The sequence below is a fragment of the Eptesicus fuscus genome, chromosome 1 (genome assembly GCF_027574615.1).
Source record: "Eptesicus fuscus isolate TK198812 chromosome 1, DD_ASM_mEF_20220401, whole genome shotgun sequence".
Classification (NCBI taxonomy): Eukaryota; Metazoa; Chordata; class Mammalia; order Chiroptera; family Vespertilionidae; genus Eptesicus; species Eptesicus fuscus.
In genome coordinates this window covers 123,214,113-123,241,924 of record NC_072473.1, presented here as the reverse complement: position 1 = coordinate 123,241,924, position 27,812 = coordinate 123,214,113, and the positions used below count along the sequence as shown (strand labels likewise).

The 27,812-nt window shown below is 45.6% G+C and overlaps 2 protein-coding genes across 5 annotated transcripts; one reads left to right on the top strand and one right to left on the bottom strand.

Moving 5' to 3' along the window:
- Positions 1–304: 304 nt before the first annotated feature.
- Positions 305–23,918, bottom strand: NSDHL (NAD(P) dependent steroid dehydrogenase-like). Of its 4 annotated transcripts, none has more exons than XM_028138208.2 (10): positions 23,765–23,918; positions 22,247–22,361; positions 20,331–20,468; positions 18,448–18,562; positions 13,983–14,141; positions 10,895–11,041; positions 7,927–8,055; positions 5,262–5,404; positions 3,418–3,520; positions 305–1,676 (listed from the first exon to the last, which is right to left on the bottom strand). In XM_028138208.2, the coding sequence occupies exons 4-10, from the start codon at positions 18,517–18,519 to the stop codon at positions 1,344–1,346; spliced, it is 1,086 nt and encodes a 361-aa protein (XP_027994009.2). In that variant the 5' UTR covers positions 18,520–18,562; positions 20,331–20,468; positions 22,247–22,361; positions 23,765–23,918; the 3' UTR covers positions 305–1,343. The 4 variants fall into 4 exon arrangements, with proteins under 4 accessions (XP_027994009.2, XP_054566923.1, XP_054566953.1 ...); XM_054710948.1 differs by having other exon boundaries at positions 22,247–22,358; XM_054710978.1 differs by having other exon boundaries at positions 22,247–22,314.
- A 218-nt stretch (positions 23,919–24,136) lies between these two features.
- On the top strand, positions 24,137–27,191 carry CETN2 (centrin 2). Its single transcript, XM_008160927.3, has 6 exons — positions 24,137–24,176; positions 24,302–24,448; positions 25,040–25,207; positions 25,467–25,595; positions 26,105–26,242; positions 26,640–27,191. The coding sequence occupies exons 1-6, from the start codon at positions 24,174–24,176 to the stop codon at positions 26,727–26,729; spliced, it is 675 nt and encodes a 224-aa protein (XP_008159149.3). The 5' UTR covers positions 24,137–24,173; the 3' UTR covers positions 26,730–27,191.
- Positions 27,192–27,812: the final 621 nt, after the last annotated feature.

Genomic DNA, 27,812 nt, shown 5'->3' with positions numbered 1-27,812 from the left:
CAGCTTCTACCTACTGACTCTTATCCATCCTTCAAGGTCCAACTCAAAACTTACCTCGTTCACAAAGGTTGTTTTTGATGGTCTTGGCTAGAAGCCATGTCTCCTTCCTCTGAACTTATACCACCTTGTCTCCAGTGTATCATTTCCTGCCTGGTATTTCACAGGATTGTGAATGTATCTTAACTCATCTATTTTTAAGTGCCTTTGGGCAAAGATTGCCTTATTTCTGTTTATACTCCCCCTACCCTATCAGTTTAGCAGTCTCTCCACAGGTGGGCATCATGCCCATATTACACAAACCAAATGGCGTGTACAATGTCTTTATTCCAGCCTCCCCAACTTTGGACAAAAGCAGAGAAGAAAACAGGTCTTGAAGATTACATGTCAATTAGTCTTAGAAGAAACCAGGTTCTGTAAGCAGAACATCCCCAGGAAAGAGAGAATGCGGAGTCATTATATGCGCTAGGCCTTCTGGAAATTGGCTGGAAGGGTTCTGTGTGAGGGGTTCTATGAGCGAAGTGCCCTTTCTGCCCAAACTCCAAGCAGATAAAGGAGACTCTTTTCTGTCTGACCTTTCTCATACCACACCATCAAGCAGTCTGATGTCAGGAGAGTCACTAAACAGCTGAAAGAGCATGCCACTGGGACAGATCACCGCTGTGCCACTAAGGACAACGGGATGCTGTTGATAAAGTGAAATGTGACCATGACAGAATGTTTTATGAAGAAAATAAACAAACAAAACACAATGCAGACAGGCACTGCAGCTGGGCCTTGGAGAACTTGGAAGCATGTAAGGATAAGGAGGGGAACCAAGAGGGATTGAGGGGGAGGGTTACAGTTGCTTAAGCTTTTTAGAAGTGTTTGCTCTAAACTCTATTTAAAATGTACACTTGCAGTCTCACCATGTGTTTCTGTTTCTCCTCTAGGATGTTTGTAATATGTGGCTCCTTAAAACAGTCTGTGGCTTCTACTCTTATATTGGTTTGCATGGAAATGAATCTAGTTCTCCATCCTCAATTAGCAACGGGGTCGGTTCTTTGCTACGGCTTCCTTGATTATGTACAAGGATAGTGGGATGATAAGGACCCAGGAGAAAGGGGGGATGGGAGAGAGAGAACACAAAACAGAAGAATACAAAGCTGCCCGCCAAAAGTCCAAGTCTGAGCCTGTGCTTCCACTAAGGCTTCGCTTGTGGTCATGGAAAGGCCGGGTGTGCTCCTATCTAACTGGCAGGAGGTACCTGAGCTCAGAAGAAAGTCCCTTGAAGGAGGTTAGTTTATTGATCCACGAGGAGAGGTTTTGGAGGCAGAATGTGGTGAGAGGGCCCAGTCTCGGGGGCCTCACTTGACCCTCCGCAGGTGGTGGAAGCTCTGCACAGTTCGTTCCACAGCGTCATCCATGGTGACCAGCGGCTGGTAGCCCAAGGCCTTTTTGGCTCTCTCACAACTGTAGTAGTGGAATGTGCCAGCCAGCGCGACCCGCATCGGGGTGAATGTGGGCTGGAGTTGGATGACAGGACTGATCACCATCACCAGGAGGGACAGCAGGAGGGCCAGGTAGTAGGCCACCCAGTAGGGGATGTGGTACTTGGGGGCTTCATAATTGAGGCCTGTCAGGATGCGGGACAGGAATGTCCAGAAGGGGATGGGCTCGTCATTGGTGATGTGGAATGCCTGAAGACAGAACAAGAAGTTAGAGACTGCTCCGCAGCAGGAGGGGTGAGCAGGCCATGCTCAGAGTTCAGCCACAGCTGTTGGCTCAGCCTAAGACCAGTGGCCACTCCCCGTCTGCCTGCCCGCCACAGCTCCTTTGCAGGGCAGCTCAAAAGTGAGGTGGATATTAAGCACACGCAGATCAAGCATTTCTGTGGTCCTCTAATCCACAAGTGTCAGCTACTGGCAGACAACCTTTGGATTTGCAGCTATGGGCCCCTTTAGGAGCAGAGAGGGAAGGCAGTGTAAATTTCCCCTGTAAGTCAAGCTTTACAGTGATAGATTGCACTCGGGAAGGCACGTTTGTTAATTTCATTTGGTAACTGTGTTAAGCATGGTGACATTAATCTTCTTATCTTCAGGCACAATGAATGGGTCATATTAAGTTTCTCAAATGTGCTGTTTGGTCTAAACCAAGCATGTCAAATTCGCAGCCCACGGGCCGCATGTGGCCCACAATATTTTTGTGGCCCAGCCAATATAACAGTATGTAAGAAACGTTTTAATAAAAATTTCACAACTTAATTTTTACAATATCCTGTTATACATAATTATTAATAACGAACTACAACGTTCGCTAATGACTGGTGACTATAATCGTGTTGCATTCATTTCCCTTACGCGCCTTAGGCGCAGGCGCACCATTTCTCTCCACTCACACTAGCAGCGAATATTTTAGCAGCCGATGGCCACATCATTAGTTTTGTACTGACTTGTTTGCTGTGCGCAACAGGAAATATTTCGCTTTTGGAGAACAAGAAAAATAGATTTGCGTTACGCTTATTGTGCGGTTATTCAGTGTCTGGTAAGTTCATGTTCAAGAAAAATATTACTTTTTATTAAAATATTTTATTATTTTATGTTAACGATGACTCATTTATTTCAGCCCTTGTATTCGGTATGTCTCTATTGAAATAAACCTACGTTTCTATGAAAATTGGAGCTTTTGTATTTTTGTGGTCCACATAAACTTAAACCTTGTTTATGTGGCCCATGTTAGCCTTTGAATTTGACATGCTTGGTCTAAACCAAAAGCCACCCCAAGAGTTATATGAGTGGAAAAATGGAACAAGTCCCGGAGAAACAAGTGAGGCCCAAATAGGAGGGATTCCAAGGCAGGAATGAGAGGAAAGGATGAGGGGCCAAATGTGGGTGAGCTCTCATCTCTGGGTGAGCTCACCTCCCCACATGCCCAGCCTGCCCACTGGATGCCAAACGCCAGGAGATTCAGATACATCTGCACCTCAGGTGGGGTGAGAGGCATGAGCATGGCTGGACGATGAGAGGAAAATGGAGACACTTGGAATGAATGGGAGGAAGGGTGAATAGCACACACTCTGACCAATGTTCACGGGACCCTGCCTGGAGTAGCCACGTCCAATGTAGGCAGTCAGGTTACATTCACAAAGAACCAGGCCCGAAAACCAGAGAACCAGGTCCTGGATCTCTCAACCGCAGCTCATACCTCTGGACTTGGGCTGCCCTGTGCAATATGGTACTGCTATGATGCCATACTCCTGACCACAGGGGCATAACCTCAAGCCAACGGGATCTTAAAGCAGGTCTACCAGGATCCAGAATCGCAGAGGGAATGTACCAGTGCATCCAATCACACAGAGAAGAAATCTGAAGATGGGCAAACGTGCAGGGGGAGCATGTGGTGGGCCAGCCATTGCCGAGCTGAGAGAAGCAGGTGCCTTACCTTCCCACCCAAGGCCGTGTCTTGGGAGAGGTGCTCTGCAGCCAGAATGTGTCCGTGAACCACATTCTCCACGAAGGTGAAGTCCACCAAGTTCTCCCCGTTTCTGTGGGTATACAGATGTGGTTACACTGGGCTGGGAGCACTCAGCTGCATGCTGAGACCCTGCACATGGACCTGTGGTTGCTCCCAAGTCCCAGCACTTTATTTTATTTTTATTAATCCTCGCCCCAGGATATTTCTCCATTGATTTTTTTTTTTTTAGCGACTGGGAGGGGGCGAGACAGAGAGAAAGAAACATGGATGGTATGAGAGACACATCGATTGGTTGCCTCCTGACCAGGGCCGGGGATTGAGCCTGTAATTGAGGTACATGCCCTTGACCAGAATCAAACTCTGGACCCATCAGTGCACGGGCCAACGCTCTTTCACTGAGCCAAACCAGCTAGGGCCTGAGTCTCAGCATTTTAAAAGACTCACCTTGAGATCTGTAACAGTTAAAGATGTGCAAGGGGCCAGGACTCCTGGGGCCCTCAGAGGCAGTGGGATACTTAAGGGCCAACTAATGTATCGGAAAGCCTGGTGCCCTGCCTGCCCCATCCCGGCGTGGCCAACATTGGTGTCGTCTGCTCTGAGCTCCACTTTGGGCAGCAGCCCTTAACTCCTTCTGGGACACACTGGGCTAATGCTTTGCTCTGGCCTCATGTGTTTCTACCATCTCTGTGTAATCCCTCAAAGCAATAGGACAGGGTAGCCAAATGAAAGGCAGGGAGGCAAGGTAGCAAGAAAAAGACAGGAAGAAAAGGGGAAAAAGGAAGGAAGGTAAAGTAAATGTATTGGGGAAGGCAGCCAGCCACACTGCCACTACCTGCTAGGCCCCACCACCTGCACCTTGCTCAGAAAGGAATGTTAATGCCTCCTCCTACCTTCATAAATGCAACAAGAGCTGAGGGCCTGGCCCCTGACCGTGGGGACCAGGCTTTCCCCTCTGAGCCTGTTCCCTCAATTTCCAAACATGGACACCAATAATTTCCCAGCCTGCCAGAGAGAGTGTACCAGGTTGAATAGTGTCCTTCCCAAATTCATGTCCCCTTGGAACTTATTTGGGATTTTGCAGATGTAATCAAGGTTAGGTGAGGTCATACTGGAGTAGAATGGGCCCTAAATCCAATGGAGGACACTGCCATGTCCCAAGGGAAATTTGGACAAACCAAGGGAAATTTGGACAAAGACACACAGAAAAAGAAGATCATGCAAAGATGCAGGCAGAGACTGGAGTGATGCATGTATCTAAGCCAAGAAATTCCAAGGACTGCCAGCCACCACCACCAGCTGGGAGAGAGGCCTGGACGAGACTGTCCCTCAGAATCTTCTGAAGGAACCAATCCTGCCCATGGCTGGATTTCAGACTTCTGGCCTCCAGAACTGGGAGAGGATTCCTTTCTGTTGTTGTAAGCCTCCAACCCTCCTCTCCCCCGCCCCCAGTCTGGGTCATTTGCTATGAACATAGAGGGCAGTAGAGAAGGCCACGTAAGAAGAGAATTAGCCCTAGTCAGTCTGGCTCACTGGATAGAGCATCCAGCCTATGGACTGAAGGGTCCTGGGTTCGATCCTGGCAGTTGCAGGCTCAATCCCCGGCCCTGGTCTGGGCACGTGTGGGAGGCAACCAATCAATGTCTCTCTCTCACATCGATGTTTCTCTTTCTGTCTCTCCCTCTCCCTTTCACTCTCTCCAAAAATATCATTGGGTGAGGAATAACAACAACAAAAAGAGAGCTGAATGTAACTGATCTTTGTTACAGTGCGTTCAGGGGATCTTGCAGAAAAGCAACAATGGGCCGACTTACCCGATCATGAACTTCATCTTGCCTTTTCTGGCTGCCTCAATGAGGATGGGGACCAGCTGGGGGTCCCTTGGGCCAAAAATGCCATGGGGGCGGATGGCTGTGGTTAAGAAGTTCCTCTCAGGATCATTGGCGCCCAGGACTTCCTGAAGGAGAGCAGAAGGAGCAGTGGATGTGCCGTACCAGCTAAGCAGTACCTCCCACAGGGGACACGGGTGCTGCCCACTGCCCGGGGCTGAAGATCTGCATCAATGAGTGGTATAATTCTGGCTACTTCTCTACCCCTCCACCCCCACCATCCAAATTAGAAAATGCAGGAGAGACAGCTGGGTCAAAACCAGTGAAATCAAACAGAAAGGCCTGGGTTTGGGTACAAGACTAAAATGGGGAGGATGAGCCTTAGCAGCATTTTGTGGAAAAGATCTGGGGGTTCCGGTGAGCCAGTCGGCCCTGAACCTCCCACGAGGCTGCTGCCACCTAAGGGGCTCTGGCTTTAAGCTCTATTATGCTGACGGCACGTTTCTGCCAGTCTTGGGCTGCTCTGGCTAGTGCTGAGCACCACCTCCCAGCAATGGGCTCTGATGAATCCACGTGGGTCACAAAGAAGGGCCCGACAAGGTGAAAGGTAAGGGAGAAACAGGACAGTCAATACAGGTCAAGCCCTCAGAGCAGTGCCTAGTACCTAGTAAGCACTCCGGAGGAGGCAGCAACTATTCCTGTCATCCATTGTCAGCAGGACAGGAAATCTACCTTCTTTGTGGCTTAACGGACAAACTCGAACTTAAGGGCATAAAGTACAGAGAAACGGGTTTCGCCTCAAAAGTTACACAACTTGCTAAAGGATTTGTTGTTATTGGTAAAAATGGGGAACGGGCCAGTATCTACCTTGACAGGACTGTGTGCTAATGAAATGAGATGGCCCTGCCAATTGTTTCTGTGATACACTTGGTGAGTATCGTTGATCACCTCACCCTAGGATCTCTACTCTACAGTGGCAAAATTTTTGTGTATATTTGGGTCCCAGAGTTGAAGTGATTTATTGGGTTTAGAACCATTGTAGCTGCCCAACAGTAAAGAATTAGCCTCGCATGAGATTCCCAGAGCTGTCTCTCCTCTTCCCGCCAGGCCCCTGGTCCCCATGGCAATGGGGGAAATGACTAAATAAGCCTTCCAATGCCCTCTACCAAGGCTCATCTCTGTTACTAAAAAGAAGAGAGGTGAAGGGGTCCTAAGTCAATACCACATTCATTGTCTATGTTGGGAGGTCTGAACACCGACAGTGAGTTACTGTGTGCCAACAACGGCTGACAGGATGCTTTAGTGGGTTACTTCTGGGTGTTCACAGGCTTTGCTTTTTCCCATTGAGCACCGAAAGTCAGCGCAAGTGACACACCAAAGGTCTGGGCCATAGCTGCCACTTGCAGCTCCTAAGCACAAAGGGTGGAAGTCCCAGGCGCCTTGAGTGAGTGCACAGGGCCCATTGGATGCTTCGGTGCTCTCTCGGTCAAGTCCAAGAAGGTGGGAGTTCTGTGAGGCTCTCTATGCTCCAAGGGGCAGGGACAGGACTCCAGCTTGCAAAAGGCCAGGCCTCCACTCCCTGGATAGGGGAGGACCTTGTGTCTCTCTGAAGGTGAGTTCTCCTGGGACTTTCTGAGCTGGAGTAATAGCAAACCGGTAGCAGGCCCTCAGGTAGTATGGGGGGACTCATGCCAATTGGACACTAAACTCTGGTTTAGTGGCTGTGGTGTGCTACAAACTCCTGGGAGAGGTAAACCCCCAGGACCCCATCTAAGGCAAGCTGTCTGTGGCTGATGAGCATTCGTGGCCTTCAGCTGAGGCTGTCCTCATGGCAGTGTCCTCCCTGGACATTAACCTTGGAACTAGCTGTTGTCAGGGTCCCCGGAGCTCAGGAGTCTGAAGGCTTGGTGCCTGTTACTCAACTCAGATTGCTGCTAAATCCAGGTTCTCGCAGAAGCCAGGCTGCCAAGTAGAAAAGTACTTTTCCTTAACCTTTTGCACTCGGATGTCGAGTGTGACTCGACACGGTTAGCATTAGAATAAAGGAATCGAGAAAAAAGCAAGCGAGTGCAAAGGGTTTTAAAATAAAGCAAGATCCTTCCGCCATTTAATTTTAAAAAGGGAGGGGAGCAGGAGTGCTACTAGGAAGGTGTTTCAAATGCAAACACACTCCTTGTGTGTGAAGCCCAAGTTCTGCCTGCATTCTTTGGATTGCCATAAATTGCCTGATTTCTGATTTCTACAGCAACTGAGTAACTAACCCTGCATAGCGTGAGCTCAAGTGCAGGCTCTGGAGCTAAACTGCCTTGGTTCCACCACCTACTAGCTGCATGGCCTCAGGGAGCTTCTGAATCTCTGGGCATCAACTGTCCTCATCTGTAATCTGATGATGATAATAGTACCTACCTTAGGGCGTCATCGTGGCGTTGAAATGAGGCAGTTCCTGTAAAAGGAACAGTGTCTGGCCACATGAAGCTATTTTGTTATGATTTTTTAAACTGAATTTCACCCACAAATTTTACTTCCCAAGTTAGGTACTTAGGCCTCAGAATACTAACTTCATATGTTTACAAACATTTCTCTTAGGAATCTAAGCCCCTCAGATGTTCCTGGCACTCGCCTGTCACTCAACCAGCTCTCAGGTACGTACTCTCTCCTGCAAGATCTTCGTCTCCGTGTAGTAGTCAATGGGTTTCATGGCATAAGGGAGGTCCTCAGTTCCATTCTTGATGTCAACGCCCTCAAAAATGACACTAGCACTGCTGGTTAAAATGAGTTTCTGGCAGAGGAGAAAGGAAGATGAAAAAAAATATACGAGTCAGGAATGATCCCTAACTAAACATTCCAATGGTTGTGGATAAAAGAGAATCAAATGGTACCTGTTCATGACCCTTGCATGCAAGGCACTATACAAACTAATGACTGTAGTGCCTTCACTTTTTCAAGCTTTCTTAAAATAATCCAAAGGTCACCATCTTTTGCACCTATGAGGATCCTAGGCACATTATGGCATTACATTCTAATATAGATTTCACATTTTTTTAAAATCTTCTATCACAACTGAGGGATAGAACAGACGTCCATTATTCATGGTGTCTCACTATGGGAGTGATTCTCCATGGCAGAAGGATAGCCCACAAACTCTGAGGGAGATCTGTCTGAAAAATACCCCTGCTGATTCTGACACCAACCTTGTCATATCAGCACATGCACCCATGCCCACTTGAGAAATACTATTCAAAAGGAAGATGCTCTCTTATGAGGGTCTCCAGCTCCCAGGCCATCTGGTTAAAGAAACCTCATCCAACACTGAACTTCATTAACTTGAATCATATCTTTTTTTTCTTTACATATATATGTGTATGTGTGTGTGTGTGTGTGTGTGTGTGTGTGTGTGTGTATTGATTTCAGAGAGAGGGAGAGGGAGAGACAGAAAAATCAATTTTGAGAGAGAATCATTGATCTGCTGCCTCTGGCATGCCCCCTACTGGGGATCGAGCCCGCAACCCAGGCATGTGCCCTGACTGCTAATGGAATGTGACCTCCTGGTTCATAGGTTGACGCTCAACCACTGAGCCACACTGGCCGGGCTTGAATAATATCTTAACCACTTTTATTCAACACTGTCCTGGAGTCCTAGGATAAGACAAACAAAAAAGTATTGTAATTTGAAAAGAAGAAACAAAACTATCACCATTCACAGATATGGGAAATGTGGACACAGAAAACATGATGAATGTACAGAGAATATTAAAGTTAAGGGTTCAGCAAAGTTGCTGAGTACAAAATCTATACACAAAAATCAACTGTGTTCCTATACACTAGCAATTGAAAATGTGATGTAAAAGATATTTCAATAACTATAATGAGCACATAGGGATAAATTTTTCAAAAGATGTAAAAAACCACTATCTTACCTAATAATAGATAAACATGTAAATTGACCATACCTCCGCTATGCCCACAGCCAATCAGAGTGAGTATGCAAATTAACCCAACAAAGATGGCGGTTAATTTGCATATGTAGGTGCCAGCGGCCTGGGTCCCAGGACCATCCTTGGCAGCCAGGTCACTTGGAGGTAGGCCCCGTGTGGGCTCCTGGGCAGGGCCGAGCCTGCGATCGGAGCCGAGGTGGGGCCCCTGCCCAGGCCTAAAGCCTCGGCCAGAGGTTTTAGGGCCTGGGCAGGGGCCGAGCCGGCGATCGGTGTGAACTACAGAGGAAACTCCTTTTCTGACCGCTCATTGGCTAAGCTTCCTGTATGTCACTGGTAATATTCTTAGTAACTTGGGTAATAAGAATCCAAAAAGGTGATCTAGGGTTTTTCCACCACACTCCTGGAGAAAAAAACGAAGGTCCGCTGCTGGAGGGCTAAGAAATGTCATATCCTGCCCTACAAGGTTTGGCTCAGTGGATAATGCCTCAGCCTACTGACCACAGGGTCCGGGTCCGATTCTCAAGGGCATGTACCTAGGTTGCAGGCTCCCCACTAGCTGGGGCCCAGGTCAGGGCTCATGCAGGAGGCAACCAATCAAAGTGTTCCTCTCACTTTGATGTTTCTCTCTGTCTTTCCCTTTCTCTTCCACATTCTCTAAAAATCAATGGAAACGTATCCTCAGGTAAGGATAAAAAAAAAAAATAAAGAAATGTCATATCCTATGAAAGACACATCTTGAAAATGCCTAAAGAAAGTTGTCATTTTTTCATGGTGAAGGGACTGGAGTCCGTGTTGATGAAAACACCTTGGTGGCTGCGGTGACTGGCAGTGGCTGCAGTAGTGGGGTGATGGGGCTGGTGCCTTCCCCTGATCAGCCTGGTTGCCTCCCACAAAGGGAGGCCAGACTGCGACTTAGGCCCGCTCCCCACGGGGATCGGGACTAAGCCGTCAATAGGACATCCCCTGAGGACTCCCAGTATGTGAGAGGGGACAGGCTGGGCTGAGGGACACCCCCTCAGTGCACGACTTTTGTGCCCCGAGCCCCTAGTGAAGTATAAAACTCTACCGAAAAGGCATTAAAGAGAGAGATAAAGAGAGATCACATGTATTTATGTATAGGAAGACTCAATATTGGAAGCATGTCAATTCTCTCCCAAATGACCTTTAAGTTTGATACAATTATAATAACAATTCCAGTAGGCTTTATTAACTCAACAAACTGATCCTAAAAAGTATATGGATGAACCCTGGCCCGTGTGGCTCAGTTGGTTGGAGCATCGTCCCATACACCGAAAGGGGGCAGGTTTGATTCCCAGTCAGGGCACATACCCAGTTTGCGGGTTTGATTCTCGGTTGGGGCATGTATGGGAGGCAACTGATGGAAGTTTCTCTCTCACATCAATGTTTTTCTCTCTCTCCCTTCCTCTCTAAAATCAACTTTAAAAACATTTAAAAAAAAGTATATGAATGAGGAAAGAGCTAAGGTTGACCAAGCAAATTCTGTAGAACATGGTTAGGGGTGACTTGTCCTACCCCACACTGAGATGCATCTTTAGACTCACTGAATTAAGGCAGAGCACAGTGGCCTGAGCACAGACAAAGGCCAACGAAGTGGAAGAGAGGGCCAGGCACAGACCCATGCACAGAAATGTGTGACAGCACTCACTCCAGCCTTCCCCTTACCTGAACCCCAGCCTTTTTGCAAGTTTCAATGACGTTCCTGGTGCCAATGTAATTCACTCTATAAAAGAGTTCCTTGTTGTTACTGGATGGTGGGGGTGATGCGCAGTGGAAAACTGTGCTTACACCTTTCAGAGCTGGGTACAAGTCCTGGAAAAGCAAACAAAGACAAAACAAATCACTCCTGCCTTGCACAAGTAAACAGCCTCCTCACATTCCCACTCTCCAATCTGTGGCGCATAGGTGTCTTGCCCTTTTAGAATTCTACAGTTAACAAAGAAATGCATTCTCATTGTAAAAGATTCAAACAATGCAGCAGTACATGCGAAAGAAACAATGCTGTCCCTTTAATTGCCCCCTCCCCATTAACTGGTCCCTAATAAAAACCGGTTTGGGGCATCAGAAGCCTGTGGGAGCTGGCCAGAGGCAACATCTGTGCCATGGGGTAAGGGCATGATTCAGGACACCTGAGGGTAAAACTTCTGGGGAAGATGAACTTATAGACACAAATTATAAATCATAGGAAAAAGTCCCACACCATGAAAGACAGTGTAAATGGCCAATACACAGGAGTATTCTTTTCTGTGAAACTAGACATAAAACAACAACCTTAAAAGGAGTTGAAAACAGGTATGTTTAATTTACTGCTAAGAGGAACCAGAGGTCCCCAGAGCAATGCCTGATTGCAGATCTGGGGCAGGAAATAGATGAGATGAGACAGCAACACCTTGTCATACTGGAAAGCAAGAAAGCTCGCCAAGACTCCTGAGGTCCTGCTAAAAGGACTAAAAGCCAGTATATAAAGTCTCTCACTGGCCAAAGAAGGGACAATTTGATCACCAGTATAATACAACTTCCTTCTGCAAACTGGTAAATAAAGGGAAAGAGTCACGCATTTAATCTGCATAAGTTACAAAGATCTGAGGTAAGAAACAAAGAGAGAATGATAGCACGTCACCATTTGGCAAAGCCTTAATTAAGTAATAAGATCTAAGAATGACCATCAATAGATGCTAACATCACCAAGACAAAGGCGCCCATGAATTATGTGCCTAGATTCACTGATTATTAATATTGTGTCGCAATTCCGTCTATGTAGATACGCATAGACATATGTTTTTGTTTTTTTTTTCCCCTGAAACCATTAGAGAGTAAGTTACAGACATTAGGCTACTTTGCCTCTAAACTATTCACCTAGCATCTCCTAAGAACAATGTCATCTTCCTAAATAACCACAAAACAATGATCACACACAGAAATGTAACAGATAGGACACTCTTGTCCAATAATTAGTCTATATCTAAATTTCCCCAATGGTCCCAATAATGTCCTTTATAGCCATTTTCATATTTGGATCTAGGATCCAATCGTGGATCGATCACACATTGTATTTAGTCCTCGTACCTCTTCCATGTCTTTGAATCTGGAATAATCTCCCTATCTTATTTATTTATTTATTTTGTCTTTTGGAACACTCACTTTTCAAGCCAGTTATTTCAGAGTGCCCCTCAATTTGGATTAATCTGTTTCCTCGTGATTAGATTCAGGCCTAATACTTTTGGCATGTTGGCTTTGATCACTTGGCTAAGGTGATGGCTGTCAGATTCTGGCCATAAAAAAGGTATTCTTTGTGTAATTAACAAGTAATTTGTGGGTGCTGGCTGGCGTGCCTCAGTGGTTAGTGTCGGCCTGCACACCGAAGGGTCAAGGGTTCAATCCCAGTCAAGGGCACATACCTGGATTGCAGGTTTGATCCCCATCCTAGGTCAGGGCATGTGTGGGAGGCAATTGAAGTTTCTCTTTCTCTATCTCCCTCCCCCTTCCTTTCCACTCTCTCTGAAAATCAACTGAAAAAATATCCTCATGTGAAGATTAAAAATGTTAAAGATTCAGTGGGTTGATCATTTGAGACTATGTGAATAGCTTCCTCCCCAGCAACCTTCTACCAACTGATTTCAGCATTCAGTGATGATCTCATTCTCACTCCCAAACAGGGAGGACATGTGACTAAGCATTGCCTAACAGTGACACCAAAAAGACTAACTGTACCAAGTGTTGGTAAGGATGTGCAGCAATGGGAGTATTCCCACATTGCTGGTGGGGGATGAAAAATTAACGTAGCAGCTTTGTCAAGCAGTTTGGCAAAATCTAACAAAATTCAAAATATTAATACTCTTGTTGACCTGGGTAAAGCTTAAAAACATTATGTTCAGTGAAAGAAGCTAGTCATAAAAGGACAAGCACTGAATTACATGTGTATGAAATGTCCAGAATAGGCACATCCACAGAGACAGAAGATGAGTGGCTGAGTGAGGAGGAGAGGAAATGGGAAGCTAGTGCACCTGGGGTTTTATTTTGGGGTGATGAAAACGTTCTGGAATTAGTGATGACGGCTGCCGAACTTTATAAATATACTAACAACCACTGAATTGTATACTTAAAAAATGGAAAATTTATGGAATGTGACTTATATCTGAATAAAAAATTAAAAAATCCCTGGCAGCCTGCTGGTATGGCTCAGTGGTTGAGCGTCGACCTATGAACCAAGAGGTCACGGTTCAATTCTGGTCAGGGCACATGCCCGGGTTGCAGGCTCAATCCCTAGTGTGGGACATGCAGGAGGTATCCAATCAATGATTCTCTCATCACTGATGTTTCTCTCTCTCTCCCTTCCTCTCTGAAATCAATACAAACATTTTTTAAAAATAATAAATAAATAAATTTAAAAACCCCAGAATTGTACTTTTGGGTACACACTCTGGAGTAGCAGCTTACCAGCTACACTACAGTCCATGGTCAACTTTGTTTGTAAATAAAGTTTAATTGGCACATGGCCATGCCCATTCATTCATGTATTGCCCAGGCTGCTTTTGCACTACCACGGCAGAGTGAAGTAGTAGGGACAGAAATGACAGTTATTCATTCTGAGGAGTAAGAATGTGGGTGGGTGTCAAATTCTTTCCTCTAACTTTAGTATTTTTCAAAATAAACATTTTTTGGAACAACAATGTGCCTAGCCTCTGAGCAGGGGAAGCCCACCGCTTTCCATTTGGGGCCGATGGGAAATCGGTAAGGCTGGGTGGCCCATTACCTGTTGGCTGCAGAGATCCCCCAGAAAGAATTGCACCTGTGGGTTGTCGAAACCCTGCCGCATATCAAACACATTGACGGTGTAGCCTCTTGCCAGCAACTGCTCCACCATGTGCTGCCCCAGGAACCCAGAGCCTCCGATCACTGTGCACTTCTTGGCCTGTGGAGAGAGAGAGAGACAGCAGGGGGCACAGATGCGGTGAGAACTGGAACCTACAAAGAGCCTGAACTCACACGTCATGAGCCACTGAGATGGCAGGTCCATCTCTTTGTTTGAAATCCTTCTTGAACCAAGTTAAAAGCTTTATAGAATTCTGGTATTCTATCCCCAGTGGCAACCTCCTCTTCCAGGATCAGTGAGGAGGGAAGAGCGAGAGCAAATGAGACTGAGAAAGACTTTGGCTGTACTGATGACCCAATATCTGCTGTGTGTTCAGTGAAAGGAAAAGGAGTCAGCTCTGAAAGAACTTACACCCCTTATGATCAAAACTGGACAATATGGCCCAGGTGGTATGGCTCGGCGGTTGAGCATAGACTTATGAACCAGGAAGTCGCAGTTCGATTCCTGGTCAGGGCACATGCCCGGGTTCCGGGCTTAATCTCCAGTGGGGGTCCTGCAGGAGGCAGCCGATCAATGATTCTCTCTCATCATTGATGTTTCTATCCTTCTCTCCTTCCCTCTTCCTCTCTGAAATCAATAAAAAATATATTTAAAAAACACACACACACATAAAACACTGGACAATATAAAAAAAAACAAAAGTGGTATCTTCTTGCTTCTGGTAGCTGATTTCTGGGCACTTATAAGGCAAAACAAACAAACAACACAAACAAAACATGCTCCCACTCAACATCAGAGTGCACTTAAAACATGAGAAAGAGCAGAGCCCAGTCTTCATACGTGTAAGAGAAAGTCAGGCCCTTTTTCTCCCTGACCCTATGGGGCTGAGCTGGGTGGCATTGGGCTCACTGCCTAACCCCTTCTTGCCTTAGGTATGTTCAAGACTGTTACAATCCAATGGCATCTGCTGGTGGGGCTTCCATGAAGATGGGTGATCTGTTAGCCAGGCCCAGGGCTTTGCTTTCCCTTCTCTGAGCTCTGAGGAGGTCAATGAATCTGGGCTAGCTCTAGTATTTTTTAAATATATTTTTATTGATTTCAGAGAGGAAGGGAGAGGGAGAGAGATAGAAACATAAATGATGAGAGAGAATCATTGATCAGCTGCCTCCCATATGCCCTGCACTGGGGATCAAGCCCACAACGCGGGCATGTGCCCTGACCTGGAACTGAACTGTGACCTCTTGGTTCAGAGGCCAATGCTCAATCACGGAGCCACCATGGTCGGGCAAAAGAGCTCTAATCTTTATATCTCAGCTCCTGCAACATGGACACTTTCTTAGTTAAATTCCAACTCTGGTAAATAGTGGAAGGACAGGGCACTTCAATATTCTCACTCTATGGAGTCAATGCAAAATTGTGGCTGCTGCATGTTTATTACACCGGCTACAAGTGTGCCCACTTCCTCTCTTTCGGGTCTTTCCAAAACCAAATCTGGACTTCCTTAAGATGACAAACCCCCATTTTTCCTAAGCTCGTGTACAGTAAATCAAAGGCTGGGGTCTAGGAAGTAAAAAATCTTAAAGAAATTCTGTTCTTGATTAAGCACAAACAAGCAAACACCCCTACTTATTCCTTACATACCTAAACAACGGAGATGCCGGAGACTCTAGGGGTGCCAGGGCCCCTTCTATAGACCCACTGCTGCCACCCTGGTGTCCCATTAGGAATGACATTTTTACTGGGATCCACTGGGCATCTGCAGAAGGCTCTGGAGCTTTGGCATCATTTGTCCAGGCCTCCCTATGCCACTCCCACCAAATCCCACCAAATGATCTTTTCAACTCAGTCTCGCCTACACTGTTTTGATTACTCCCACCTACATGTAATCATATCATGCTCAATAACTTGCACCTTGACTGAAATTTCTAAGATATTTCCAGGGTGTAGGCAAATTAAACACTAATCCCATCCAGTCCTGTTTTTGGCAATCCTCTCTTGTCCCCTCCTCCCAAGTTCAGTTTTTTTGTTTTTTTTTTCTCAAATAACTCTGATCCTCCCTGCTTCTCTAATTGATTTCTCTAGGTCAGTGGTCGGCAAACTCATTAGTCAACAGAGCCAAATATCAACAATACAACGATTGAAATTTCTTTTGAGAGCCAAGTTTTTTAAACTTAAACTTCTTCTAACGCCACTTCTTCAAAATAAACTCGCCCAGGCCGTGGTATTTTGTGGAAGAGCCACACTCAAGGGGCCAAAGAACTGCATGTGGCTCGCGAGCCGCAGTTTGCCAACCACGGCTCTAGGTTTCCGTAAAGTCCGCCTGGGTCTAAAGCGGGGCCGATGTCTTTCATCACACCTCTAATGCCACACAGTTAGAGATCAGGTGAAATAACCACTCTTCATGGCCATGAGAAACAATGCAGGGGAAGTGGGTATAATGGACAAGGAACATGTATTAGAAGGAAGAATAAAACTCCAGACTGGAAACAGGTAATGAAACTCAAGAATGGGTTACTGAGGGGAGTTATAAAATCAGTATCTTAGAGAGTATTTTTTTCTTTTCTTTTTTTAAAAATATTTTTTATTGATTTTTAGAGAGAGAAGAAGGGAGAGGGAGACAGAAAGAAAAACATCAATGTGAGAGTGGAACATCAATTGGCTGTCTCCTGCAAGCCCCCCACTGGGGACAGAGTCTGCAACCAGACACATGCCCTGACCAGGAATTGAACCAGCATCCCCTTGGTTCAGGGGATGACGCCCAACCAACAAGTTTTTTTTTTTTTTTTTTTCTGATTCACTGTGATATATATTCTCAAACATTCTTAAAAAACGTAAGCAAATCCAGGTATAGATCTTTTAAATTTACAAAAAGAAAGGCTAAATATAGTAAGGCAAACCAAGAAGGGACCCATTTTATACATTTACCACATTTTCTTTACTCATTCGTCTATTGATGGACATTTAGTTTGCTTCCACATCTCGGCTATTATAGGTAATGCTGGCTACAGCACAGGGAATACAGTCAACAACATTGCAATACTTGTGCATGGTGCCAGATGGGCACTTATCAGGGTGATCCCCCCACAAGTCATATAAATGTCCAATAACCATGCTGTAGACCCGCAACCAACAGAATAGTGTATGTCACTTGTAATTGACAAAAATATAAAAAAGTGACCAATCTTTACTTTATCTGTCCATCTGTATATCTATATCTATCTATCTACGGCTCCTAACTACTTTAGTATGAATTTCTTTCACATTTCAAAAGATATTCCTAACCCAAAGTTATCAGGTTCGGGATCACAGGTGATTTAAAGATTTCCAATTTGTATTTCAAAAACAAAACTCTTGCTCTAGAGAGAGTGTTAATAGGAAAGAAATCCATCTAGACATCCTATTTTAATTGCAGTATGACCTTGAGATAAGAGAATGTCTAGGCCACAGGGTTTCTTTCAACCTTTTTTCCCCCTGTTTTTCAGAGATGTCTCACACAGAATGTATAAATAAGTTCAGATGAAAGTGTTCTTTTGATTTTAGTAGTTTACATGTATTACTTTTACTTTCTATAGTGCTAATCAATGAGCAAGAACAACCTTTGATAGAACCATTGGAATCTAGGCTTTTTTTTTTTTTTATTGCTGAGTATCAGTAAAATCCTAATTTATTCAAATGAGGAAGTCCAGCTGGCACGTGACTCTGCTAGTTTGTCTGAACACAGAATCTAAGATGAACCTTCAACTCCAGGGGCGCAGAGGAGGCTTCACTCTGAGCTCGACCCCCCCAACCAGGGGGATGCAGTGGCTCACGGGAGTTCTCCTTTTATTAGCATTTGATATAAACACATTTTAGCTTGGCATGATTACATTTCTGAAGCATCAGCATTCATTAAAAGTGAATGGAAAAATCTCTTGGGAGGCCTTGCTATTGACCCTGTCACCCCAGAGGAAGGCCTCTGCCATTCCACTCAGAAGCCTAGTCTAGCCTGCTGGGCCCAAATGAAGGCAAACTGAGGTACCCGGCTGATAGCAGTTCCTGCCAGGCATGTGAGGCCATCTGGAACATACACCTCAGGAAGTTCACATGACTGCAGCTTTGGGAGTGAGCCCAGGGGAGACCAGCCATGGACTCCCCAATAGGCCCAGCCCAAACCATAGAATCGTGAATAAAGAAATGGGTGTTGTTTTAAACCACTAGGTTCTCACATTGGTACATAGCAGGAGCTGGTACCTTAAATAAAGATGTCTATCTTATCTAGAAAAATAATATTCAACATTAATTGATTTAATAAATGTACCAAATATAATGTTTAACCCACAGCTAATTATCAATGGCTTACTGGTATGTATGTGCTTGACTTTGCCCTTATCTGGTTTGGGCTAACCTTTCTTGTGTCAGTACTCACTTTTGGAATGTCTTCTGTCAAATGTGTCCCTGTGACCTGGTCTCTCTTTGGTTCGCCAACTGCTTGTTCCATTTCAGCTCCAAATATGGTCCTGTTTGTGATGAAACCTTCTTTTCTTTAAAAAAAAAAATGCTTTTATTGATTTCAGAGAGGAAGGGAGAGGGAAAGAGAGATAGAAACATCAATGATTGGCTGCCTCCTGCACGCTCCCTACTGGGGATCGAGCCCACAACCCGGGCATGTGCCGACCAGGAATGGAACCGTGACCTCCTTCCTGGTTCTTAGGTTGACACGCAACCACCGAGCCATGCCTGCTGGGCAGAAATGTCTGTTGTTTTAAGCCCCACAGTGTATGGTCATTTGTTGCAGCAGCCCCAGGAAATCCACACAAGTATTCTTCACATCCTGCAATTCAAATAGCACAGTTGCCAATTACATAGCCCACCTGCCCTACTAGAAAAGCAAGAAGTTTTAAAGTCTGTCTCCCGTCCATCTCTAGGCGGGGATTTAGGAGGGAAAAGAAGAAACCTGTCCTGCCCACATGGATCCATACCATTCAAACAAGTCTCATGCGATCCTCAGCAAACCAGCCTCTTGTGAAAACAAAAACGACATAAAATCTATGTTGTATCAAATTATATACAAATTATTTTAAAGTGTATAAATACTATGAGCCAGGTAAGAACTTTGGTTATACTGTAGTTGTCTCTAGGGGCTGGGGTACCCAAGACTATCCTGGGGAATGAACCAGATCCCACTGACAACCCACCCACCTTAATCCCCTAATTGATAATATGCTCAGGTTAAAATGAACACCAAGAATAGGTCTGACTGAATAGACATTTTTCCGAAAAAGGCATTGCAGATGGCCAACGAGCACATGAAAAGATGCTCAACATCACTAATCATTAGGCAAATGCCAATCAAAACCACAGTGAGATACTACCTCACACCCAGTGGGATGGCTATTATGAAAAAACAAAGCTAACCCAAAACAGAAAATAACATGCTGATGAGAATGTGAAAAAAGGAATCCTTGTGTACTATTGGTGGGAATATAAAATGGTGCCGCTGCTATGGGAAACAGTATGGAAGTTCCTCGAAAAGTTAAAAATGGAATTTTCATATTATCCAGCAATTCCACCTCTGTGCATATACCCAAAAGAATTGAAATCAGGATCTCAAAGAGATGAGCCCTCCTAAGCTTTATTGCAGCGTTAGTCACAATAGCCAAGATGAAAAATAACCTAAATATCATCGACAGATAAATGAAGAAAATGTGCTATATACATAAAAAGGCATATACATAAAAAGGCCATCCTGCTAGCGGTTCTCAACCGCTAGCAGGGTCGCCTTAGACCATCGGAAAACACAGATATTTACATTACGATTCATAACAGTAGCAAAATTACAGTTATGAAGTAGCAACGAAAATAATTTTGTGGTTGGGGGTCACCACAACATGAGGAACTGTATTAAAGGATCGCGGCATTAGAAAGGTTGAGAACCACTGGCTTAGTAGATATAATAGAGTTTCAGTTCTACAAGATGAAAAGAATTCCTGGAGATGGAATGTGGTGATGGCTGCACAACAATGTGAATCTACTAAATGCCACTGAACTGTACACTTGAAAATGGTAAAAATGGTAAATTTTCAGTTCTACTTTACCGCACATTCACTCAGAACAGTTCTGAATGGGAAAATAAGCCCCCAAAGAGCAATTTGTGAGAGGCTGATTGTTCAAGTTCACAAATCAGAAGCCTGAAGTCTTTCTCCTTTAACATGGCAGATCTCTGAATCCATTAAAAACCAGCATATGTGTGCACTTCTACACACTGGGACAAAGTGTTAGGCTGCAAAGAATCTAGGAAAAGAGAGCTACCTTCTATTGGTGAAATCCAAGTGCTTCACTCAACTTCTGGGCAAGAGGATGAGGGCTGCTGACGGGATCCAATGAAGAGAGGAGTGAGTGAAGCCGATTTTCTCCTTTCTGCTGGGACAAGTTCCACACGGCTGAGTCCTGGAGAGAAAAGGAAGGGATAGTCTGTCCATTTCAAACCAGACAGGGAAAGATGAATATTCCCTCCTTGTCCTTTCACAGACCTGAGGTATCTGTATGTGTCTGTCAGTCATCCATCTCTCTGCTTATCTGTTTACTTTTAGGACACAGAAAAGCCCTGGCTTTGAATATATGGTGGCCACTGGGAAAGCCAACAGCATGCCTGTGAGCTTTAGCATATGCTGTTCCCTCTCTGCTCCATGGTGAGCTCCTCCTCATCCTTCAAGGCCTAGCTCAACTGTCACCGCTGTGAAACCCCTTCTCCGTTCCTAAGAAAGGTTAGCAGCTTCCTTAGCCCCATTCTATCACTTTGCACACTGGTTAATACCTTTCCTCCCTCGTCTGTCTTGGCCCACAAGGCTGTGAGCCCCTGGAGGGCCAGCAAAGAGCCTGGAAGGGAGTCTGGGTTGAACTGCGCTGCTGTGGCTGGTCTAAGAGACTTCACCTGGAGGGCAGCAATCTCTCCTGCTGACCTTGGAGCTGCTGCGGTGGAGCCCAAACAAGCCCCAGGGGTAAAAGGGAGCTGCAGCTTGTAAAAGAGGACCCAGGTGTGTCAGCTCACTTGTTCCTACATTCCCTCGCTCACAAGGCACCGAATGCTGGCCACTACCAAGCAGAACCTGCAAAAGGAGCCCACCACCTAGTGTGAGAAACAGACCTAGGAGAGCAATGCAGAAGTGCCTTTGAGCTCTGCTGAGGGTAACCCCAGAGCAAGAAGCCTTGTCCAGAAGGCAATCTCCGAGCTGAGGTCTCAAGGCCCGGAAGGAGTGAGTCAAGTGGACGGGGTAGGTGTCCTAAAAGACATTCCATGGCCCATGGTGAGAATGATGAGGTAATGGCACAGAGCCAGCATGCTCTGGCAATTATGACAAGTGTCATGGTATGAAGCAAGATTGGGAGCAAAGTCCTAGCTGGGTGACTCAGCTGGTTGGAGCATCATCCTGTACACCAAAAAGGTTGTGGGTTCGATCTCCAGTCAGGGAGCATATGGGAGGCAACTGCACAATCTCTCTCTCTATCTCTCTCTCTCCCCCCCTCCCTCCTTCCCTTCCTCTCTCTTAAAAACAAACAAACAAACAAACAAAAAATAACAAAACAAAACAAAACACATCCTTGACTGAGGATTGTAAAAAATAATAAAAAGATTGGGAGCAAAACTGAGAGCATGCAAGATTAAGGGGTTACGTGAGGAAATGGGGGGGTCCTTGGAAGTTTTAAGCCGGGGTGAATGTTAAGATCAAAAAGATCACTCTGGCTGCAGTATGGATAAGGGATTTTAGCCAAGTCTAAGGCTCCAGGCATGCTAGGTAGATGGAATGACAGGAGCAAATCAGAGAAAAGAACTAATATTGCCTGAAAACCTGTATCCAGTTAGGGAGACAGTCCTGGTATCATTCAGCAGAGGACAAACTGAGGCTCAGAGAGGTCAAGCGACTTGCCTAAAGTCACACAGCTGGTGCACAGTCAAGGCAGAACCTGTAGTTGTTCCTTGTCTGCCACCTACAGACTGACTGGGAAGTAGGATGTGGAGGGACACAAAGTAAGAAAGATTAGCAGGAGTAACACTGGGCAGGAGGCTCAGATGCTAGGCTGAGTCTGGACTTGACTCTGTACCCAGGGGAACCACTGAAGGTTTAAAAGTATGGGGGTGACTTGACCAGAGCTGTTCACTGGGCAGATTAACCTGATAGAACCGGGTAGACTAAATAGGTAAGAAGCAGGAAACGGGGATTACTCACCAGTTTTTCAACCAAGATTTATTGAGCACCTGATATGCGTCCCCCTCACTGTTGCAGGTACTGGTGTGCTGGTAGTGAACAAAACAAAGGTTCCTGCCTTCAAAGAGCTAACCTGCTGGATGGGCAATAAAGACAAAATAAGTAAGTAAAAGGTACCGTAGGTTAGAAGGTGATAAGCACTGTGGGGAAAAAAGTAGAGCAAGATGTGGGGCTTGGGTGTGCTGCGGGCTGCAGGGCTAAAGGAGCTTAGGGTGGCTCACTGAGAAGGTAATAGTGAAGCAAAGACTGGAGGGTGGGGGGAGAAGTGGATCAGGCAGGCAGAAGGGACAGCCGTAGCAAAAGTTCTAAGGTAGGAGTGTAACTGTGCTTTTGCAGCCCAATAAGGAAGCCAGTGTCCCGGGGCTGGGGAAAGGAGGGGGGGGGTGTCATGCCAGGCCTTGCAGACCAAGGTGAGAACTTGGACTTGGACTAGTTGGGAGGCTGATGCTGAAGGCCCACGTTGGGAGTGGAGCAGCAGAGGTGGAAAAGAAGAAAAGAAATAAATGGCACTTAAGGGTAGAACTCAGAGGCTGGTCAATGTGAAGGGGACAGAAAAAAAAAATCATATATGACCTGACCAAAATGCCTGGACCCGGTTCATGTTCAAAGCGGAAGAGGGCAAAGGACAGAAGGTGTGTAAATACTTTCATTTAAGGAATGCTAATAAACCTCAGGCCTTTCTCAGTCTGAGAAACTTTTGCTCTGGGTCCTGCCTCCCTAAATACTGCCCCAATGTCCAGAGGGGAAGCAGGTAAGGGCTCAAAGCTACGTGGAGCCCTAGAGCTCTTAACACAGGGCTGGTTGGGGAGGGCGGACCCGCACTTTCAACTCCTCAGCTAGCTTCCCTTTGCATACTACCCGCCCCCTTATACTCCTCCAAGCATGCCTCACACTTCCAAAACTCCTCTGTGACTTTACTCAGGAGAGTGTCTCGCCCGGAATGCTCCTCCCGATCTGCCATCTATTGTCTGGGTGTCAAAAAGAGTGTACTGTGACGCCCTGTCCCTCTCAAGCTCGCTCACATCTCCTTCCCTCCCAGGTCCGTTCTCAGGCCCCCAACCACCTTCCTGGGCTGCTTTAGGCAGGGAAGAACTCAAGTGATTCTCACTTGGAACCTGGTGTGTGTGTGTGTGTGTGTGTGTGTGTGTGTGTGTGTGTGTGTGTGTGTGTTCGGGGGGGGGGGGGTGATACTCTCAAAGGGACACCTTCAAAGAAAGCCTCAGCTGGATTCGGCTTCTAAGCCCCAGTCGTTAGAACCTGTGCGACAAGGCTCGGCACGTCCCTTCCCTTTCTGGGTCTCCTTGTGAGTACCCTGCACTCCAACACAAAAGGTTCTCTCATCCGTGTGAGGCCCTCTGACCCTAATTCAGTCTTAGGCCAGACTAGAAAGCCCGGACCAGGTCCGCCCCAACCAGCCCCTAGCCTTCCCGCCCAGTCGCCAACACAAGGCAGCCTCAAGGGAGAGGTGGCGACCCTTACCCGTCCGTAGACGTTCCCCTTGAAAGTTTCAGCAGGGCTGCAGCCAGCATCTACAGAGCTGTGGTCGCTGGCCACCACCCTTTTCTCGCGGCCCGCGTGAGCCAAGGACCGGTGGAGGCTCCTTTAAGACCGGGAGCCGCTCGGCTAGGAACGGGCTCACCCAATCTACGCACGAGGCGTGGCCCTGCCCAATGAGGTCAGGTAACCGCCAGGAACCCGCCGCTCCCAAACCTGGGCGGGGCCTTTGTCGGTTAGTCCCGCCCACCCAGGCCTTACGCCAATGGCAAGTGGCGGCGGCGAGCGCGTCACCAATGGGGAGCGGGGCTGCGCGCGTGGTGTGACGGGAACTGCGCCCATTAACTGTGTGTACATTGGTTACCCTAACAACCGGGTGCGGAGTTGGTCGGAGATGGTGAGTGCTGCCCTCTATCGCGCTCCTTTCCCACTGGCTGAGCCCTTCCCAGATCCCTTCTGTCTTTCCCTCGCGGTTCTTGGCTTCGGGCACGCCCCTCCTTCTTGTGTTATCTTTCTCCTTAGGGCCTGAAGAAACGCCAGCCTCCTAGCCGGGCCAGTGCCCCGTTCCTGCCTCCCCTTAACCCACACCCGCCCCCCACCCGCCCACCGGGCGTCCCTGCTCCTCTCCGAAAGTTGTTCCAAGGCAAAGAAGACACGGCTTCCCCACAGGTCTGATCCCTCTTAGACCCTGGCCTCTCGGCCGCTTCGCAGTACCAAAGTTTCCGCACAGTGTTTGGGGGGAGGTTTATGATATTAATGCTCCGGCATTAATTGAAATTTAAATATAGGGCTATTCAGGAGACGCTCTGACCTTTTGGGGGAAGGCAGAGAGAGATGTGCCTAATGGATTGAGTTTTATTATTCGATATTGACAGAATGTACATCTTAACTTACTAATATTTAGCCAAATCTAGAAGTAATCAGAACGAATACTTAGAGGGAAGCGGAGTACCGCGAGTGGCCATTGTAAGGACATTCTAGAATTAGAATTCAGGGAATGTTTGTCATCTGTCATTATCCACACTCTGGTTCTTAGCTAGCTTCTGGTCTTTGCTTCTAGAAGCAATAGTAAAAAAGAGGGAGGGTTAGAGGTGCATGGAAAGATTGTTATTCCCAGTAAACCCTATTATCCCTCCAGTTAAGCAAAGCTTTGGGATTGGTTGGTATGAAGTATTTTAAAAGCATATATGGTTGTATTTTATGTAATATATGGGCTACATTACATAATATTGTGCTTATGTGTTTGTAAACCATCTAAAGGCCTCTAGCAGTGTTAAGGAGGCAGACATGGCATCTTCATCATCTTCCCAGAGAAAAAGGGTGAGTGTTAAGCTGGAGCTTTCCAAGGAGCAGATACAGGAGATCCGTCAAGCTTTTGATCTCTTCGATACTGAAGCAACTGGGACCATTGATGTTAAAGAAATTAAGGCAAGACCTGTACATTCCTCCTCTGCTGCCTTTCCTTTCCTGTGTCTCTTTGTCTTCTTTCCTTGTCACCACTCTACTCCCGTTGTCCTTTTCTCCCTGAAAAAAGTAACAAGGGAAGAATAACACTGTGCTGTTTTCCTATCTTCAAGTGTGATTCAATAAAATGCGTGCAGATGCTGGCTTAATGCTCCCAACACTGTCATTTTTGCCCTTGCTATATTTACATGTGCATATTGAGATATTCCTGTTTTCATTGTAGGTGGTGATGAGAGCACTGGGTTTTGAACCCAAGAAAGAAGAGATTGCGAAGATGATAAGTGAAATCGACAAGGAGGGGACAGGAAAAATGAATTTCAATGACTTCTTGACTATTATAACTCAGAAAATGGTAAGTTAGCTCATCAAGACCACAAAGTCACAGGAAAAGTCATGTTACCCTCTGTAAAGTAGTGAAGGTACTACTGCTATCACTCTTTTGCTATTGTCTTTCTTTAACTGGTATGTCAATACGATAATCACAAGCAATAAAACCTATAAACACCAACAATATTACAGTATCTCACATTTTGACAAGATGCAGTTCCTGTATTTCCTCTAATTTTAACTGCACCCCTCTCCTACTATATTTTAAAAACAAGTCCAGTTTCTCTTTGGTTTCTATAGAAAGAATGTTTTAAGTGCAATACTTTATCAAGTTCCTTTTTAGCCTCTGGGGTTTGTAATGTCATTGACTTTGTCCTCTTTTTCTACCCTGAATGATGTTTGATCTCCTAGGACCTATGTCACAAAGGCTGTCACCAAGACCAAGCAACGATGTAGGGGAGGGCAGAGGGATTATACAGTAGTGAATAACTGCAGTGTTTCCCTACTCATGTATTTTATGTTCTACTTCTTAAGTGTGAGAAAGACAGCAAAGAGGAAATCCTGAAAGCTTTCAAGCTTTTTGATGATGATGAAACTGGGACCATATCATTCGGCAATCTCAAACGTGTAGCCACGGAGTTGGGTGAGAACATCACTGATGAGGAGCTTCAGGTTTGTAATACACCAGTCTGGAACACAGAATTCCTGCTTGGAGCTCTGGGTGACTCTTCTGAGTTACATTTTGTCTGATGTGAGCTCCACTTTGAAGGAAAACTAGTGTTTTTTCTTGCCCCTCTGCTGACCACTTAATTTCCCTTTTGTAGTGTGACAAACCTATGCATCCTGCTCCCAGAAAAATACACACATGGACAGTTTTACTTTCAATGTTAGGCTTTAGGAATCCAGTCGAGCTCCCTTCTAGGTGATATATATAACAAATTATGACTTAGATTCCAGATAACTTTTCAGGAACAATTGTCTATTCGTGTAGTATTAGAAAAGTCTATTGCTTGGTCACATTTTAGCTTCATTATGAATTAATCTAACCTGAATCCTTACTGTCATACAGGAAATGATTGACGAAGCTGATCGAGATGGAGACGGGGAAGTCAATGAACAAGAATTCTTGCACATCATGAAAAAGACCAGCCTTTATTGAGAGTATTCTCTCCTACTCTAAGCACACACAGCTAGTTTTAGTGCCTGTTATTGTGTGAAACCTGGTTTTTGAGAACACAAATGTTTTCCCCCACTAACCTCCCTGTTATAGTTTAGTAATAACCTCACATCCGTTTTCAACTTTTGCAAGTGTTCTTTGACAATAAGTTCTTTGTGAAGTGACCTGCTGCTTCCTTTAATTCTCCAAAAAAGAACAAGAGCACATTAGAGCTTTCACTTACTTTGCCATTCTATCTTATATTGCTCTCGCAGTCCCACATTTACACCACCACAGAAAGACCTCAGGAAAATACATGTTGTAACTTTGTCACCACAAACAGCAGGCATATCTCTACTATGGTTCTACCTTTCTCTTTTAAAAAATCCAGTGAGCTCTCTCACTTGCATTTGGATGTGTTTTTTCTAGTTGTTTTGTCTTAAAATAAAGCATTTGTTACTTTGAGCTTTTGTTCTCTAAGCGTGAGTTCTTTGGTCTTGACCAGTGGTCGGCAAACTGCGGCTCGCGAGCCACATGCGGCTCTTTGGCCCCTTGAGTGTGGCTCTTCCACAAAATACCACGGCCTGGGCGAGTCTATTTTGAAGAAGTGGCATTAGAAGAAGTTTAAGTTTAAAAAACTTGGCTCTCAAAAGAAATTTCAATCGTTGTACTGTTGATATTTGGCTCTGTTGACTAATGAGTTTGCCGACCACTGGTCTTGACTAAGTTAATCTTCTAAACCATTGTGTTGAAGGCAGTCTGGTAGATCTCAAACTCCTTACCAGCCTGTGGGCAGAAAATGAAATAATCCTTTGCTATTGGCATGAGTTGTTTCTTTGCATTGGGAACCTGTTGGTCAAAACTAGAAGAATCCATTTCATGTAAGCCTAAATGATGCCCTAAAAATGGTTTTGACAAAGTGTTAGGCCAAAAAAAGTTATTGGCAAGTTATTCTTGGACAAATCATGGAAATCCAGGTTCTTATGACAGTAGGTTTAATTCAGCCAACCTCTGGTCAGTTATTTGCTGGATGGTTTCTTAGAATATTGGCATCAGGTTGCACTGGGTGACCTTGTTCAGCTTCCT

Excerpts from the sequence above, each read along its gene's own strand:
- NSDHL (XM_028138208.2), bottom strand. The coding sequence starts at position 18,519 with ATGGAACAAGCAGTTGGCGAACCAAAGAGAGACCAGGTCACAGGGACA. Across the intron at positions 14,142-18,447 it reads TGACAGAAGACATTCCAAAA|GCCAAGAAGTGCACAGTGAT; the intron begins GTGAGTACTGAC and ends CTCTCTCCACAG. Across the intron at positions 8,056-10,894 it reads GCAAAAAGGCTGGGGTTCAG|AAACTCATTTTAACCAGCAG; the intron begins GTAAGGGGAAGG and ends CTCCTCTGCCAG.
- CETN2 (XM_008160927.3), top strand. Across the intron at positions 25,596-26,104 it reads CTATTATAACTCAGAAAATG|TGTGAGAAAGACAGCAAAGA; the intron begins GTAAGTTAGCTC and ends CTACTTCTTAAG. Across the intron at positions 26,243-26,639 it reads TCACTGATGAGGAGCTTCAG|GAAATGATTGACGAAGCTGA; the intron begins GTTTGTAATACA and ends ACTGTCATACAG.